We start from the raw sequence: 13,013 nt of genomic DNA on the forward strand, positions 1-13,013 counted from the left end.
GAGTCCCCAGGTTAAATTTGGTCCTAGTTAACTGCGATACAGCATTAAAAACCAAAGGAAAAAGGAAAAAAACTGTAGCTGGATCTTGATCAGATTGCGAGGGCCTTCACGAAGCACCACTGGCAAGTATTTCGCCTTTGTTTTTTTTTTAACACGTTATATTGAGTTTTAATATGCCAGTGTTTGGGGATTTTAATTATTTCTAGGGTTTCTTTTGTCTTACAATAGCTATTCAGGTAACAGCAGTAATAAATGAAAAGTTACGAACATCATAATGCATTCTTAAAACTTTATTAACGTGACACAGGTTCTCAGTACAGACTGCAAAGTACAGTCAGAAGTCTAAATATCCCCAACTTGAAACTCCGGGCTGTCTCTGTCCGCAGCGCTAGATACTGGAGTCAGATTTTGGTGACCGTACAAACGTTGGTATGACCTTCCTCTGCAAGCTATTGGTGAAGCAATACAAGTGTCGAGATGTGCAAAAAGATGTTCTGCGGGTTCTGAAGGCAGAGGAAGCGACGTGGAGGCACTTGGCACACCCCAGTCACGACAGCCCTGTCTGCAGCAGACAGGAGAGGCACCTGCTCTTGCCTGTTCTCTTGCAGAGCAGGTGAAGATGACGTTGTTCCTTGCAGCAGTAACTTCTGCCCTAATTCTGCATTCCGGTCTGGAGTGCGAGGTACAGAAGCAAGGACTAGAAACAGTGCAAAATAAAATAAAAAAAAAAAAGAAAAGTCCACCTGTTGACCTGAACTTCTCTTTGATCTCTGCTAAGGCTCATGTGCCTTACTTCCTGTTCTGTGAGGGTAACGGTGTCATTGTTACCCTAGAATTTGTATTTGTTCAGTCCAGGAGACTCCTGAAATTACGAGATAACAGTACAGATACAATTGGGAGAAAAAAAAAAAAAAAAAAGCCTGAAATCCTTATCTGGTGTGTTTTTGCTGTTTTAACTACAGTTAAGGCAGCGTCCAAAATACCTGTTTTATTACTAGATGTGCTTGATGAAGCAGTTAATCCCCAGTTTCTGATTCTTTAGCTACCCACAGCTTACCTATGGTTCCCTATGAGGAGCTGGCTTGAGGAAAGACTGCACAGCCAGGCTGAAGTGGGCTGAGGATAACTAAAGCTCGTAATATTCCAGAATACTTAATGCATTCACTGCAATGTTAAAAATGCTAGCACATACAAATTCTTCTGAGATTTACAGGCACTACGTGGCGATTATGTGCAAAAGTCTGCAGATTTATTTTTTTTTTTGGCATCGCTACTTATTTATGAAATATATTTCTTGCAAATATAAAGCATTTTTTCTCTCTGAAAACTGAAGAAAATTACAGTAAAAGTGTATGAGTATAATAAAATAAATGGCTAGGGAAGAAAAAAAAACCACCACCTTATTCTACTATTGGGGAAAAAAGAAAATAAGAAAAAAGTCCAGGAAGTGTCACTGTACAGAAACCACCCAGAATAACCACATGCTTTTTGCATCAGCTTTTGTTCTTCAAGAAAAATTATCCACCAAGAAAAAGACAATGTTTTATATGATGCGCCAAGATCCTGGGAGGGGAAGAAAAAGAAAAAAAAGTTAACAGTGCTTATCTTCTTTAACATGGAAAAAAAAAAATCACAAAATACATCTGGGAAGTATTATCGGAAACCTAAGTCTGTAATGCCAGAAAGAAATCCAGGAAGACCTAGTTTCACAAGAGAGGAGGCGATTCAAAGTGACACCGCAGTGAGGGCAGCACTCCACTGCAGATACGCAGTAACAATGCATCTTTCTCTTGCCCGTTTGCAGTCGGTCACCAAACCCTCACAGGGGATTTCACTGCACGTCAGAGCAGAGAGGCTCCTCCGCAGGTTCTCAGCAAGCCAGAACTCAGACCCTCCCGGCTGGCACGCGGGTGGATGGAGTCCGGTGCTGGACATGCCCTTGCCTTTATCCTCCACACCCCAAGAAAGCCTCCAGCCCAAAGCACTGGCATCGAGCATCAAAGTGCAGTTAGGTGAATACTTCCGTGAACTAATGATGATGATGAAAGACTCCAATTACTTGCTCTCATGTTAAGGGTGTGATCAAGCTAAATACAAAGAAGTAGATGGTGGCAGCAGAAGACGTGCACAGCACGAGGCTGCATCTGTGCCAGGAAAGCCGAGAGGAGGACACTGAAACCTGCTGTACCTGCCAGCTTAGCTGTGGGGCTTTCTACAGCTGGTCTGGACGCCATTCCTAAATTAGCCTGGTGCGGAAATAATGACATAAGCTCACTGTCTTAAAGATAAAAACAACCAGCTGAGATGATGTGCTTGATCTTCATTACTCTGTACAAAGGTCTTACCAGGGAAGCAGTTATGTCATGTCTTGGAATCCTTAGTTACAGGAACGTAAAGGAATTTAGCTACGTGAAGTAATTCTGTACAAACTGTATGGACAAAGGGTGTAGGAAAAAAAGTAAGGCCTTTTCTGCCTAGAAGCACTGAAGTTCAAAGTCATTCCAAGTGTTGTGTCTAACAGTGTCTCAAACCATGTCTTGGTTCAGTTAAAAGACTGTCAACAAACCTAGCTTTAGTAACACTAGCATGAGTTGTCTTTGTTCAGAGACTAGAGAGGAAGAAATCTCACCCAATATTAACGTTTAGCTTGTTTTCTGCTTCTCAGGTTTGCTGCCGGAGGACTGTTGCTTTGCCTAAAGAATGAGAGAAGCACGAGATAGTAAGAAACTGTGAACAAAGGTAAAATCTGGAATAAAACAGTCACAGATACTCATCGGAAGTCACAGTTCAGACACAAATATGATCTGAACTTAAAAGGTTTAGGAACAGTATTTATAACTTCTGTTGAGTATATGTATTTTCATTTTTCCACCATCGCTTACTTTGTTTCAGATACAGAGGGCTGTGGCTGACCTCTTCATACCCTATTTCTCAACATCCTTTTACCCATGCTAATGACCCAGTCACAACTCAGAACAATAAAAAACTACATCCCTCTAAAGAGGAGTTAAAGACACCTTCTCCAATTTTACATCGAAAATTGTAAGGCAGGTCTGTTGTTACACAAAAGGCATGCGTTGCAATTTCATAATAAAGAAAAATCCCATCACTTGAAATGTGAAACACAAAATTTCCAGACCAGATGCTACCACCTGATTCAGGCATCTACCTGCATGTATCCTGTGAGAGAACAATGTGATGGGAAAAGTTTCATCCTTACCTAAATCCATTTTCTGCATTTCTGGATGACAAAAGCTGAGCAACCTTTTTTTTTTTTTTTTTTAAATATAGGAACAACTGCCTTCCTTTTCCCACCAGATTCATTTTGCAGACTTATTTATGAATATATGTAGGTTTTCATTCATTTTTAAAAATAAATTATGGTAATATCTTGAGAAACAGACATGTGGTTGAAGCTGTACATTCTAATCACTTTTAGAATGCAGTTATTTAAAACTGTCAAGAAGAGAGAGAAGTGATCAGGATCCTGAGACAGCCATAGGCATGTGAAATGTGACTCTCAGATCAGCAAATATGGGAAGGAGAAGCCTGTGGAGCATGCACCAAGGCCCCTGCAGAAGACAACACTGTCTCTGAAAAGAACATATTTTAGCCCCTGTTTATTGAAAATTTCCCTTGAAATAGAGAGGTGCTTTTCTCCTATGTATATGCTTACAAAAATGGATCAAGTTCAACCTATTGATGTACAATTCTCCCCAAAGTAATATCCATGTAATACGAATCCAAAATCCGGTTGCCCATCTTTCATGTTCATAGTCTACGGTAACCATGACTGTCCATATTATAATATGTATATTTCTACCGTTTTAGGGTCTTTGGATTTTCCTTTATCCTTTGGGGTTGGTTTAGTGGTGATTGTTTCCTTCCCACTTTTGTCCTACACTCCAAAAGAAAAAAATAATTACAGTTACAAACAGATCAGAGAATTAATGGCTCCTACTTTAATATCTACCATAACACATTATTTTAAATCCGGCTGGTAAGGTGAGAGAGAGCTCAACGCAGGACACGTGCATGTAATTGCTGCTCTTAGTCCACAGCAAGCTGGAATCTGGAACCTTGTTTAACACTGGGGAGACTACGGCACCAGAAAGCATACACAGATGAAAAAGGTGGTATATACGGGCAGGTTTTGTATTTACTACAAAGCACTAATGCTGCAGCAGAAGATTTTTCTTCGAGTTCATAACCACACAAAACATCACTTAAAACAGCAATAGTTTGTCTTAAGCCAGCTGAGGATTTGGTGTCAAGGTAAGCACTTGGGGAAGCGCTGTTGTGGTCAGAAAAGCTATTTGGAAACACAGCTATTTTCTCCCAGGAATTACATCTGATTTGAACTTCAGTTTCAAAGCTGCTGCTTCTCTGCCCCCCCAGGAGAGGAACACAGCATAAAAGCACAGATAATCATAATCAACATTTGGAGAAGTATGGACAAACTTACAATACACTCTTGGTAACTGGGTGCCTTGTAGTATAAGCTTAAGGAAGCTAATGCAGAATTTCACCTGGGAACTAGTTATGCTTCCACAGCTCTGAACTTTTGACTGCTAATATACTGGTTTGGTCAAAGATCTTGTAAGTTCAAGCTTTGTTTTTTCCTTCTCCTTAGAGAAAGCAGGCAGGTCACTGCTGCAGGAAAAAGGCAGGGATGGGCTGGCAGGAGTCAGTAGCAGATGACAGACAACAGCAGCTGCTTTACCCAGCTGAGTACAGAAACCATTCACCACTCCAAAAAATGTGTACCACTCCCCACGCCTGCAGGTGAGGGACCAGGGCTTAGGACAGAACCCGGCACATCACAGAAGCACAGAATGATTTGGTCGGAAGGGACCTTTAAAGATCATCTAATCCACCCCCCCTGCCATTGATATGCTGTAGAAAACAGGATTTTCCACTGAGTGAGAACAGTGAGCCATGCACGGTCTGGTGACTGGAGGAGTGTGCCGCTCAGGAATGCAGAATATGTAAAGAGGAACAAAAACCATAAGATAAGAAGAGACTGATCTCCATGCTGGTCTCGGACAGTTGGGGTCCAGAAACTTAGGGAATTGTGTCCTTTAGATTAACTTTTTTTATTATAATCTCATTATAATGCTAAAAAACACATGCCAAGGAGGAGATTTTAGATGCAAATTTAAGACCACCTTAATATAATGAAGTAATGAGACTTGCGCAGATGACTTTTTGTCAAATGCGATCATGGGTAACCAATCATTTGCTTTCAGTAGTTTCTTCGTTTTTATCTTGTATAAAAGCTGCCATGCAATTTTCAAGGGAGTGCTAGCTTTGTGGGACTACGCCCTAGCACCCATCTCTGTACAGATATGGAACAAAATACCTCTGCTCTGTGTGTATATTGGCATATTGCACACCGGGTAAATGAACCTCGCTTTTGGGACAACACCACGGGCAGGGACACCTCCCACCACACCAGGTTGCCCAAAGCCCCATCCAACCTGGCCTTGAACACTTCCAGGGATGGGGCAGCCACAGCTTCTCTGGGCAACCTCTGCCACTGCCTCACCACCCTCACCAGGAAGAATTTCTTATTAATAGCTCATCTAAATCTTCCCTCTTCCAGTTCAAAGCCATGGCCCCTTGTCCTGTCACTCCCTGCCCTTGTCAAAAGTCCCTCCCCACCTTTCTTGTCGGCCCCTTTAGGTACTGGAAGGCTGCTCTAAGGTCTGCCCGGAGCCTTCTCTTCTCCAGGCTGAACAACCCCAACTCCCTCAGCCTGTCCTCAGAGCAGAGGTGCTCCAGCCCTCGGATCATCTCCGTGGCCTCCTCTGGACTCGCTCCAACAGGTCCATGTCCTTCTTGTGCTGAGGACCCCAGAGCTGAAGGCAGTACTGCAGGGGGGTCTCACCAGAGCGGAGCAGAGGGGCAGAATCCCCTCCCTCGACCTGCTGGCCACGCTGCTTTGGATGCAGCCCAGGACACGGTTGGCTTTCTGGGCTGCCAGCGCACACGGCCAGGTCGTGTTGAGCTTCTTGTCAACCAATACCCTCAAGTCCTTCTCCTCAGGGCTGCTCTAAATCTCCCAGCCTGTGTTGATCCTAGGGACTGCCCTGACCCACATGCAGGACCCTGCACTTGGCCTTGCACATGAATTTAGTGAACATCAAGTCTCCTTTCTGCTTAGCACATGCTAGAGGGTAAGAGAGCAAATGGCTTAACTAGAGGGAGTTACTGGTTCTTAACTAGCTTGAGCACTTGTAGATAAGAAAAGGAGTCCACTATTTTCACACCAGTACCCCAGCAGCTGCCCCAGAGCCCCCTCAGGCCTCTCTGCCAAGGCAGTACGTAAGGTGCCTGTCATGGCACAGTGGATGTCCCAAAGCCATACAAGACCTCTCCCTCTGTCCATGCTCAAGGTAACAAATCTCAGGTTAAGAGAAAGCAGAAAGCACATCTGACAGGGATTCTTCTCACATGTGGACCAAATCTCAATCCCCTTCTTCACACTCTTTTCCAGCACAACCATCCTTTCTCAAACACCATGGTGGTGGCATCCAGATTTATGCATCTTCCGCTGCTAGTTCATTTCATATAGCCTTGCATGCGCAGAACTTTGCTGGGAAAAGTCTGACAGCTGTTTGTCAGCTGTGTTTAAGATGAATATATGGCAAATAAACACTCCATTTCTTATTACAAGACCTCTCCAGTCCATTCCTTCCTCATCTTTCTTGTGAGCTCTACTATTTTCCCTAACACATCTAAAACTCCTTTCCACTCCTAGCATTTCTCTCTGCAAAAGCCTCTTGAACTGTTTGTCAGTTCCAGCCTACAACTATTACTAGGTAGTGCACGTGAACATTGAAGATTCCTCTGCCTCTGTACCGTTTTTGGACACTCTAGTCTGTACAAAAACTGTTACCACAGTTCTCTGCTCAACTGACTTCTCCAAGTCTGCCTTACCTCTCTAAAAGACTCTAAATACCACAAACCTGCCTTCTTCCAAATACTTAGTGCGCAGCAAGACGCATCAAACTTCCATTACAGTAGTAGTAAGACAATCACTACATCTGGACAGCACGTTCCAAAGAGGCTAGCTCTAAACCTAAACTGAGTTACCGCAAAGAAAAGTGAGTAACTTTCACAGAGTAGTGAAAAAACATTTATTTTGCAAGTTATTAGCAGAAAATGTCCTACCTTCGACCGCTGTGGTGTGGCAGGAGCCTTTGCGCAAGTATCAAAGTCACCAGATAGGGCATCGATAGCTGCAGAGTCATCTGTAGGCTTCTGCAATAATTTTAATTCTCAACTCACATAATATGCAATATGTCGCAAAGTCAAATTAACGTTTCAGGAATTTATGTCTTTATTATTATGCTTTAATTATACTTTTCTTGGAAAAAAAAAACCCATACCTGAGCTCTACACATATGTTAGAACAGAGATGTCTATTTGAGGTTTCCAAGATACACAATTTCTTTGAATACTGGACTTGAACATTCACAGTGTAGTTGTGCATAAAAACTGTATTTATTGTGAAGAGTTACTCTTCACAAAAGTTTTACTGTCCACACTGTTACAAATCCCAACTGCATTCAATGGCATTTATGAGAATTCGCAATGAATCATGCCTTGAGCCTACCATGAGACTACTCGGAAAAAAAGATCACAGCACGCAGCATGAAACAAACACAGAACAAAAATATCATAAACGTTACCTTTCGTCCTTTGTTTTTCACATCGTCCTTTGCTGTTAGCTTTACTGGTTTACCCTTGGGAAGAAGAAAGATTACATCCTCATTTTGAACTGGTCAGATTAGTTTTAAGATACAAGTACTTATGTATGACACTGGGAGTTTACAGATTATGGAGAAAGTGACACAGTTCTGAACTGACTTCTTTTTTCTCATGCTGTGTATTCAAAGTCAGTTCACAATGTCTTTCATGGTCTGGTACTTCGACTACGTCTGCAATACCATCTTTCTGTGCTTGTAGTCTACTGGAAAAACAGTTTCTTGAGCCACAAAAGAGAAAATCTCACTGTCAGAGCACTCATATGCTCCAGTGAATGGCAGTTTTACAGGTAGACCACCAAGGTAATACCTGTATACGCACTTTGTCCTCAAACTTGGCACAAACTACTTCCATGAATAAGCATTATTACCCACAGCTTGCAAGTATCTCCTGTTTAAAAGCAGACTGCAAAGCCAAGCTGTTTAAAGGCAGATGCTGTATTTTTTCACCTGGTTTTCCGGAGTACCTACAACACTGAGACAGTGTAACTGGCTGAACTGCTAAATCTCCAGGACCTTGCTACTGGGTGGCTCAAAGTGATTTATTTGTTCAGATTGCCAAAGTTAAAAAATTTGCCCAATAAAAAAATTTCATGTGTTTAACCCTGATACATAAATACTAGTACACACACTTACTCACTTATTCAGCTTCCCTGTTCTCCACGTAATTCCAAGAGGACAGACTGGCTCCTATGCACAAATTTCTGGTGTTGCAAATAAAAACTAACAAAGCTTTTCCTTACCTCCTCACCTGACTCCAGAAGCTTTTTATAGTCAGGGGGGATAGTATCATCTCTTTCTCCAAGTTTGTCTCTGTGTTCAGATTTAGCCTTTTCCTGAAAGCATTTAATTTTTTAACAACTTTAATACTTAGAAAACTCTAAGTCAGAGTGCTCATTAAACTTAGGACAGATGCTTTTCAATCTAAAATTTTAAAACTACCCGAAAAAATCCACATATTTATTTCACTATGGCGTATGTTTCAGGCCTAATAGTAACTGTACACATTTAATAAGTTAAACATATATATACACACAGCAGCATCCCAACATAAAAAAAAAAATCGTATCAACTTTCAGTTCTGCTTTTCAACAATATGACTAAAAGGAGTCCCTCCATACTTCTGCATCAAATCTCATCTGTGCACTGTAGCTTTAACACAAAACTGACATTCCTGCAATGTCTTACCTGTGAATGCATCTCAGTACCTTCAGCAGAACCCAGGGCACGTACCCACCTCACACCCAAACTGATCAAGAGCGGCTTATCACTTCTCATCAGACTTAGGAGCCAGAGTCAGTTTGAAATCCAACACGACCAGAAGGCAGAGCACCACAAGCTCCTGAAAACTGCATCAAGGAGGGAAGCATTCCTTCCACGATGTTTATTTTTCGATTTATGCTGCTTTGACTTCTGGCAAACACACCAGAAACATGCCAAAAACAACACTTGGTTTAGATACAAGGTGCTTTTCAAGCATACTGTTGAAGACTATTTTTGTATTTGTTAACAGAGACATTTTAAGGATCTCTTCTTTTCTTAATTTTTTTAATATAAGGGTTTTCAATGCCTTTGTAAAGAACAACACATGAAGAAAGTTGGGCTCCTACAGCTCCACTGAAGCACGGGAGTTGCTGAGACCTGACATATCAAGCGTTCACTCCCTTGCTATGGCAAGAGACAACGCTACCCAGACTGTATAAACCTGTTCCTAAGGCAGCCAACAACCCCCACACTGGAACCTTGTCTGAGATTGGAAGTGTCCTTCTAGACTGCAGCCTAAATTTATTCATGAGCAGCTTATGGTGCTTTTTTTCCCTAGTAATGTCCTTTACAGTATTTCAGTTTACAATTTACTATTACTACTACTATTATACAGAAATGCATCTACTTTTCTTATTAGCAGAAAGGTCTTTATACAATTATATGAAGAAGGACTGAATAAAGACAATACAAGCAGAAACAAGCAAATTCAAAAATGGGACTGATTAAATGAACAGGTCTGCTGATGAACTTGGTATTTGTGGGGTTATAAAAGACAAAAGTTTGACAAAAAGAAGGCCACAAAATTAATTTTAGAAAGAGGCCAGGGAAGATACCTGAAAAATAATTAGAATAATAACAATAAAAGACACTGAAATCAAATTATCACAAATTTCCCACAGTATTTCAACATTTACCTCCAAGTGGCTAAAGTATATTAACTAGTTCAACATTTTTCACAAAACACATGAGTAATCCAGCTGTTTGAAAAGCGGTTGATATGCCTACATGTAGGACAACATAACAGTACGGGTTTTTTCTTCTAGTAACCTTACTCCTACATCTGAAAACCACATGCCATATACTCCTACAAGTATGTAAGAAGTATTGCAGTATACCATTTAAAAAAATTTCTAAGAGGAAAAGTAAGTATCTCAGATTTTGTGGGGCTTTTTGTTTGGTTTATTTTTTTTCCCCAACACTGCACAAGTTTCAGAATTTCTTTTGGTACCTTTACTTTATCCACAACTGGTTTGTTCTCATCAGGGTCAGGTTCCCTCTGTCCCAGGGTATCAGACAGGAGATCTAAGGCTTCATCCATCTCTTCTCCTCCCTAACAAAGTATAAACACATTCATGAAAGCAAATCTGCTGTACAAATAATTTAATTCACCGAGCTAATAGAAGTACTGACTGACGAATTGTCACCTTCAGTCAACAATCAGCTCTCCCTTTGTAATTACAATGTAGTGCAATAGCTGCGGAAAAAAATTACAGAGTATTTAGTCCTACAGAAAACATAATTTCAAGAAGGGGTTATGGAATTTATTTTAATGGCTTTGTTTTGTTAGGCATAAGCCTAACTGATCGACTGAGAACAGCTCTGTGAAAAGACTGGTTTTCGGTAATTGCCATTCATTTGCAAACACCATTATGACTGCAGATTTGCTGGTAAGGAAGTGTCAATCTGATTTAAAACAATAATTACTAACATTTTTATCTTCACAGTATGTGTGGCTTTTTTCCTAAGCCTTAAACCCAACTAAAACCCAGGTGGAAGGATTATATTCCCCTTCCGTATTAGGCTGGATGCACTAGAGGGAGCTCCCACTGCACAGATAGAAATGGAGAAAGAAAGCCATGCAACACTACCACTAAATGCAAGGAAGGGAAGTTCTCTATTAAAAGGAGGTCATGGCGCTGCCTATCCCTCCATTAACCTTGAACTCCTCCTTTTATAGGCTTAACAGATGACTTTGCCACTATGGTAATGACTACACTATTATTATTTTAAATGTTCTCATTACCTAACCAGAAAACTGGAAAAGAAAGGTGTAGTTTGGCTAAAGGCCAAAGCCTAAAAATGAAACCACTTGCACAGAGGTGTAACTACCCGCATCAACCTGTAGAAAGGAACTGCACACATCCTCTGATGTCCTCGGTAACTCTGGAGGAATCAGCACAGGACCGGGCACTTCCTTTTGCAAGCACAGGTGAGGAGGTTTCAAAGGCAGGCTGAAACAGGACAGTGAGCGGAACTCGGACAAAACGGGCAGACCAGTCTTCGCCGTCAGTTTTGTCCAGAAAACTCACATTTTTTTCTCCAGAGGGAAAATTCTATTTCCTCCCAACAGACAGTATTAGGAATACATTGTTTAACTTTGCAACAGTGTCTATTGGTAAAACTGGCTGGATCAGGCTCCCATCTCTCTTTATTAGTCAGTTCTTAGTTTGAGATAAGCATCTACAGAAGAGGTTGCTTACTGAGGTAGAACCCAGAGGAGCTGCTGAGTGCACTGAAGAAACTGTAGCAGCAGAGATAACGTCCGAGGAACTTGCAGGCTTTTCACTCTCCTTGGTTTTCTGAAACAAGACACAGTGTCATTACTAACACAGAAGACTAAAAGAAAAATATGCATCAAATTCCATGCATCTAAAATGCAATTTACTTCTAGGACTACGTTCTACTTATTTCAGATTGAAACCTCTTACTCAGAAGTACTGTGCAACTGCTTTGCATCTCAGTTTGTTCACGTTCAATCTTCCATCTCAACTACTGGGTTAAACCTTGGCATAGCTTAAGTCAGAGGCAGGTTTAATGTGACTTCAGAGGAGCTAAGATTTCACCAAGCCCATCTACATTCCCAAGTAATGCTTTTAAAAATTCTCAACTGCAAAGCATTCCTTATGCAAGCAACCAGTAAAAAGATATGGCAATTAACTTGTCTAGTTTTTTCTTATTATTAAAGTCTTGCTCTCCTATCAATTGCAAAAAACAAAAACAAAACATCAAGATTATTGAAATAACTTCAAAATAATACAGATTTTCAGAAATCAAATATACTTACCTTTATTACAGTTGGTGTAGGTAATGGTGCAGATGGTGATGGGGTACATGAAAACCCTTCTGTCAAACCCTCTAAAAGATCATTTTCACTCATAGGCTATCATTAAAAAGAAAAAAAAAAAAAGAGGCTTTTAAGTCTTTTCATCTATTAAAAAGCGAGCAGGTAACATAGTCTATCTCAGTTTTTAAACTGCAGCCTGAGAAACCTTACTGACACTTGGGTAAGTCAGTCATGAATGGAAAGATTTATCTGAATATTCACTTTTTTACCTGGGACTTTTCTTCTGGTTTTGGTAAGAGTGGTTTTCCATCTTTATCCTATAAAAGAAAAATCCCCTTATATTAAACCAAGCAGTCCTTAAATGACCATGCAATAAAAATACTCTGAGAGCATTCTCTGAAGGACAGATAGTAGTGCACAAGAAAACAATCTAACCAGTAACCTCTAGCATCTACTGCTGTTACTCAAGGTGCCATTCAAAAAATCCAGGTCCTGTAACTTAAAAACATTCGAGTGCTGAAAAGTGATTCAGCGTGTGGGATTCTGAGCTTTCCTACTTTGTGTTTCAACTTCTGTGGAAATAGCACAATTAATAAATAAAATCCTAACTTCCAGATTTGTAACAATAATCCTGGACGCAGCATCCAGAAAAGCCGTATCTTTTCGCAACGGCAGCTGTAGCTGGTGGTGTGCAAGTCTTGGCTATACCTAAGCAACCCATTTATGTCAAATCAGTTGTGTGGTGATGTTTGTAAAAATGCCACCTTTAAGTGCTCTCTTTAACTGCTTTGACCAATCACAATTTATTACATTCCCAAATACAAAAAAAGCTAATAAAAGGCTCCAGTGCACTAATCCCAGCCAAAATTATTCATGTGTAGGTACTTACATCTAAACCACTTCTGTGCCTA

The 13,013-nt window shown here is 40.8% G+C and overlaps 1 protein-coding gene across 1 annotated transcript in view; it reads right to left on the reverse strand.

Moving 5' to 3' along the window:
* Nucleotides 1-2,635: 2,635 nt before the first annotated feature.
* Nucleotides 2,636-13,013, reverse strand: part of CAST (calpastatin) — a 56,043-nt gene continuing 45,665 nt past the window's right edge. The window contains exons 23-31 of the mRNA XM_009703885.1: nt 12,372-12,419; nt 12,103-12,198; nt 11,519-11,617; nt 10,267-10,368; nt 8,516-8,608; nt 7,698-7,751; nt 7,177-7,266; nt 3,824-3,903; nt 2,636-2,693 (exon numbers count right to left, since the gene is read on the reverse strand). Of these exons, the coding sequence (XP_009702187.1) occupies nt 2,636-2,693; nt 3,824-3,903; nt 7,177-7,266; nt 7,698-7,751; nt 8,516-8,608; nt 10,267-10,368; nt 11,519-11,617; nt 12,103-12,198; nt 12,372-12,419 (720 nt within the window). The remainder of the gene's footprint in view (nt 2,694-3,823; nt 3,904-7,176; nt 7,267-7,697; nt 7,752-8,515; nt 8,609-10,266; nt 10,369-11,518; nt 11,618-12,102; nt 12,199-12,371; nt 12,420-13,013) is intronic.

This window comes from Cariama cristata, unplaced genomic scaffold, assembly GCF_000690535.1.
Source record: "Cariama cristata isolate BGI_N322 unplaced genomic scaffold, ASM69053v1 scaffold9927, whole genome shotgun sequence".
Taxonomy (NCBI): domain Eukaryota; kingdom Metazoa; phylum Chordata; class Aves; order Cariamiformes; family Cariamidae; genus Cariama; species Cariama cristata.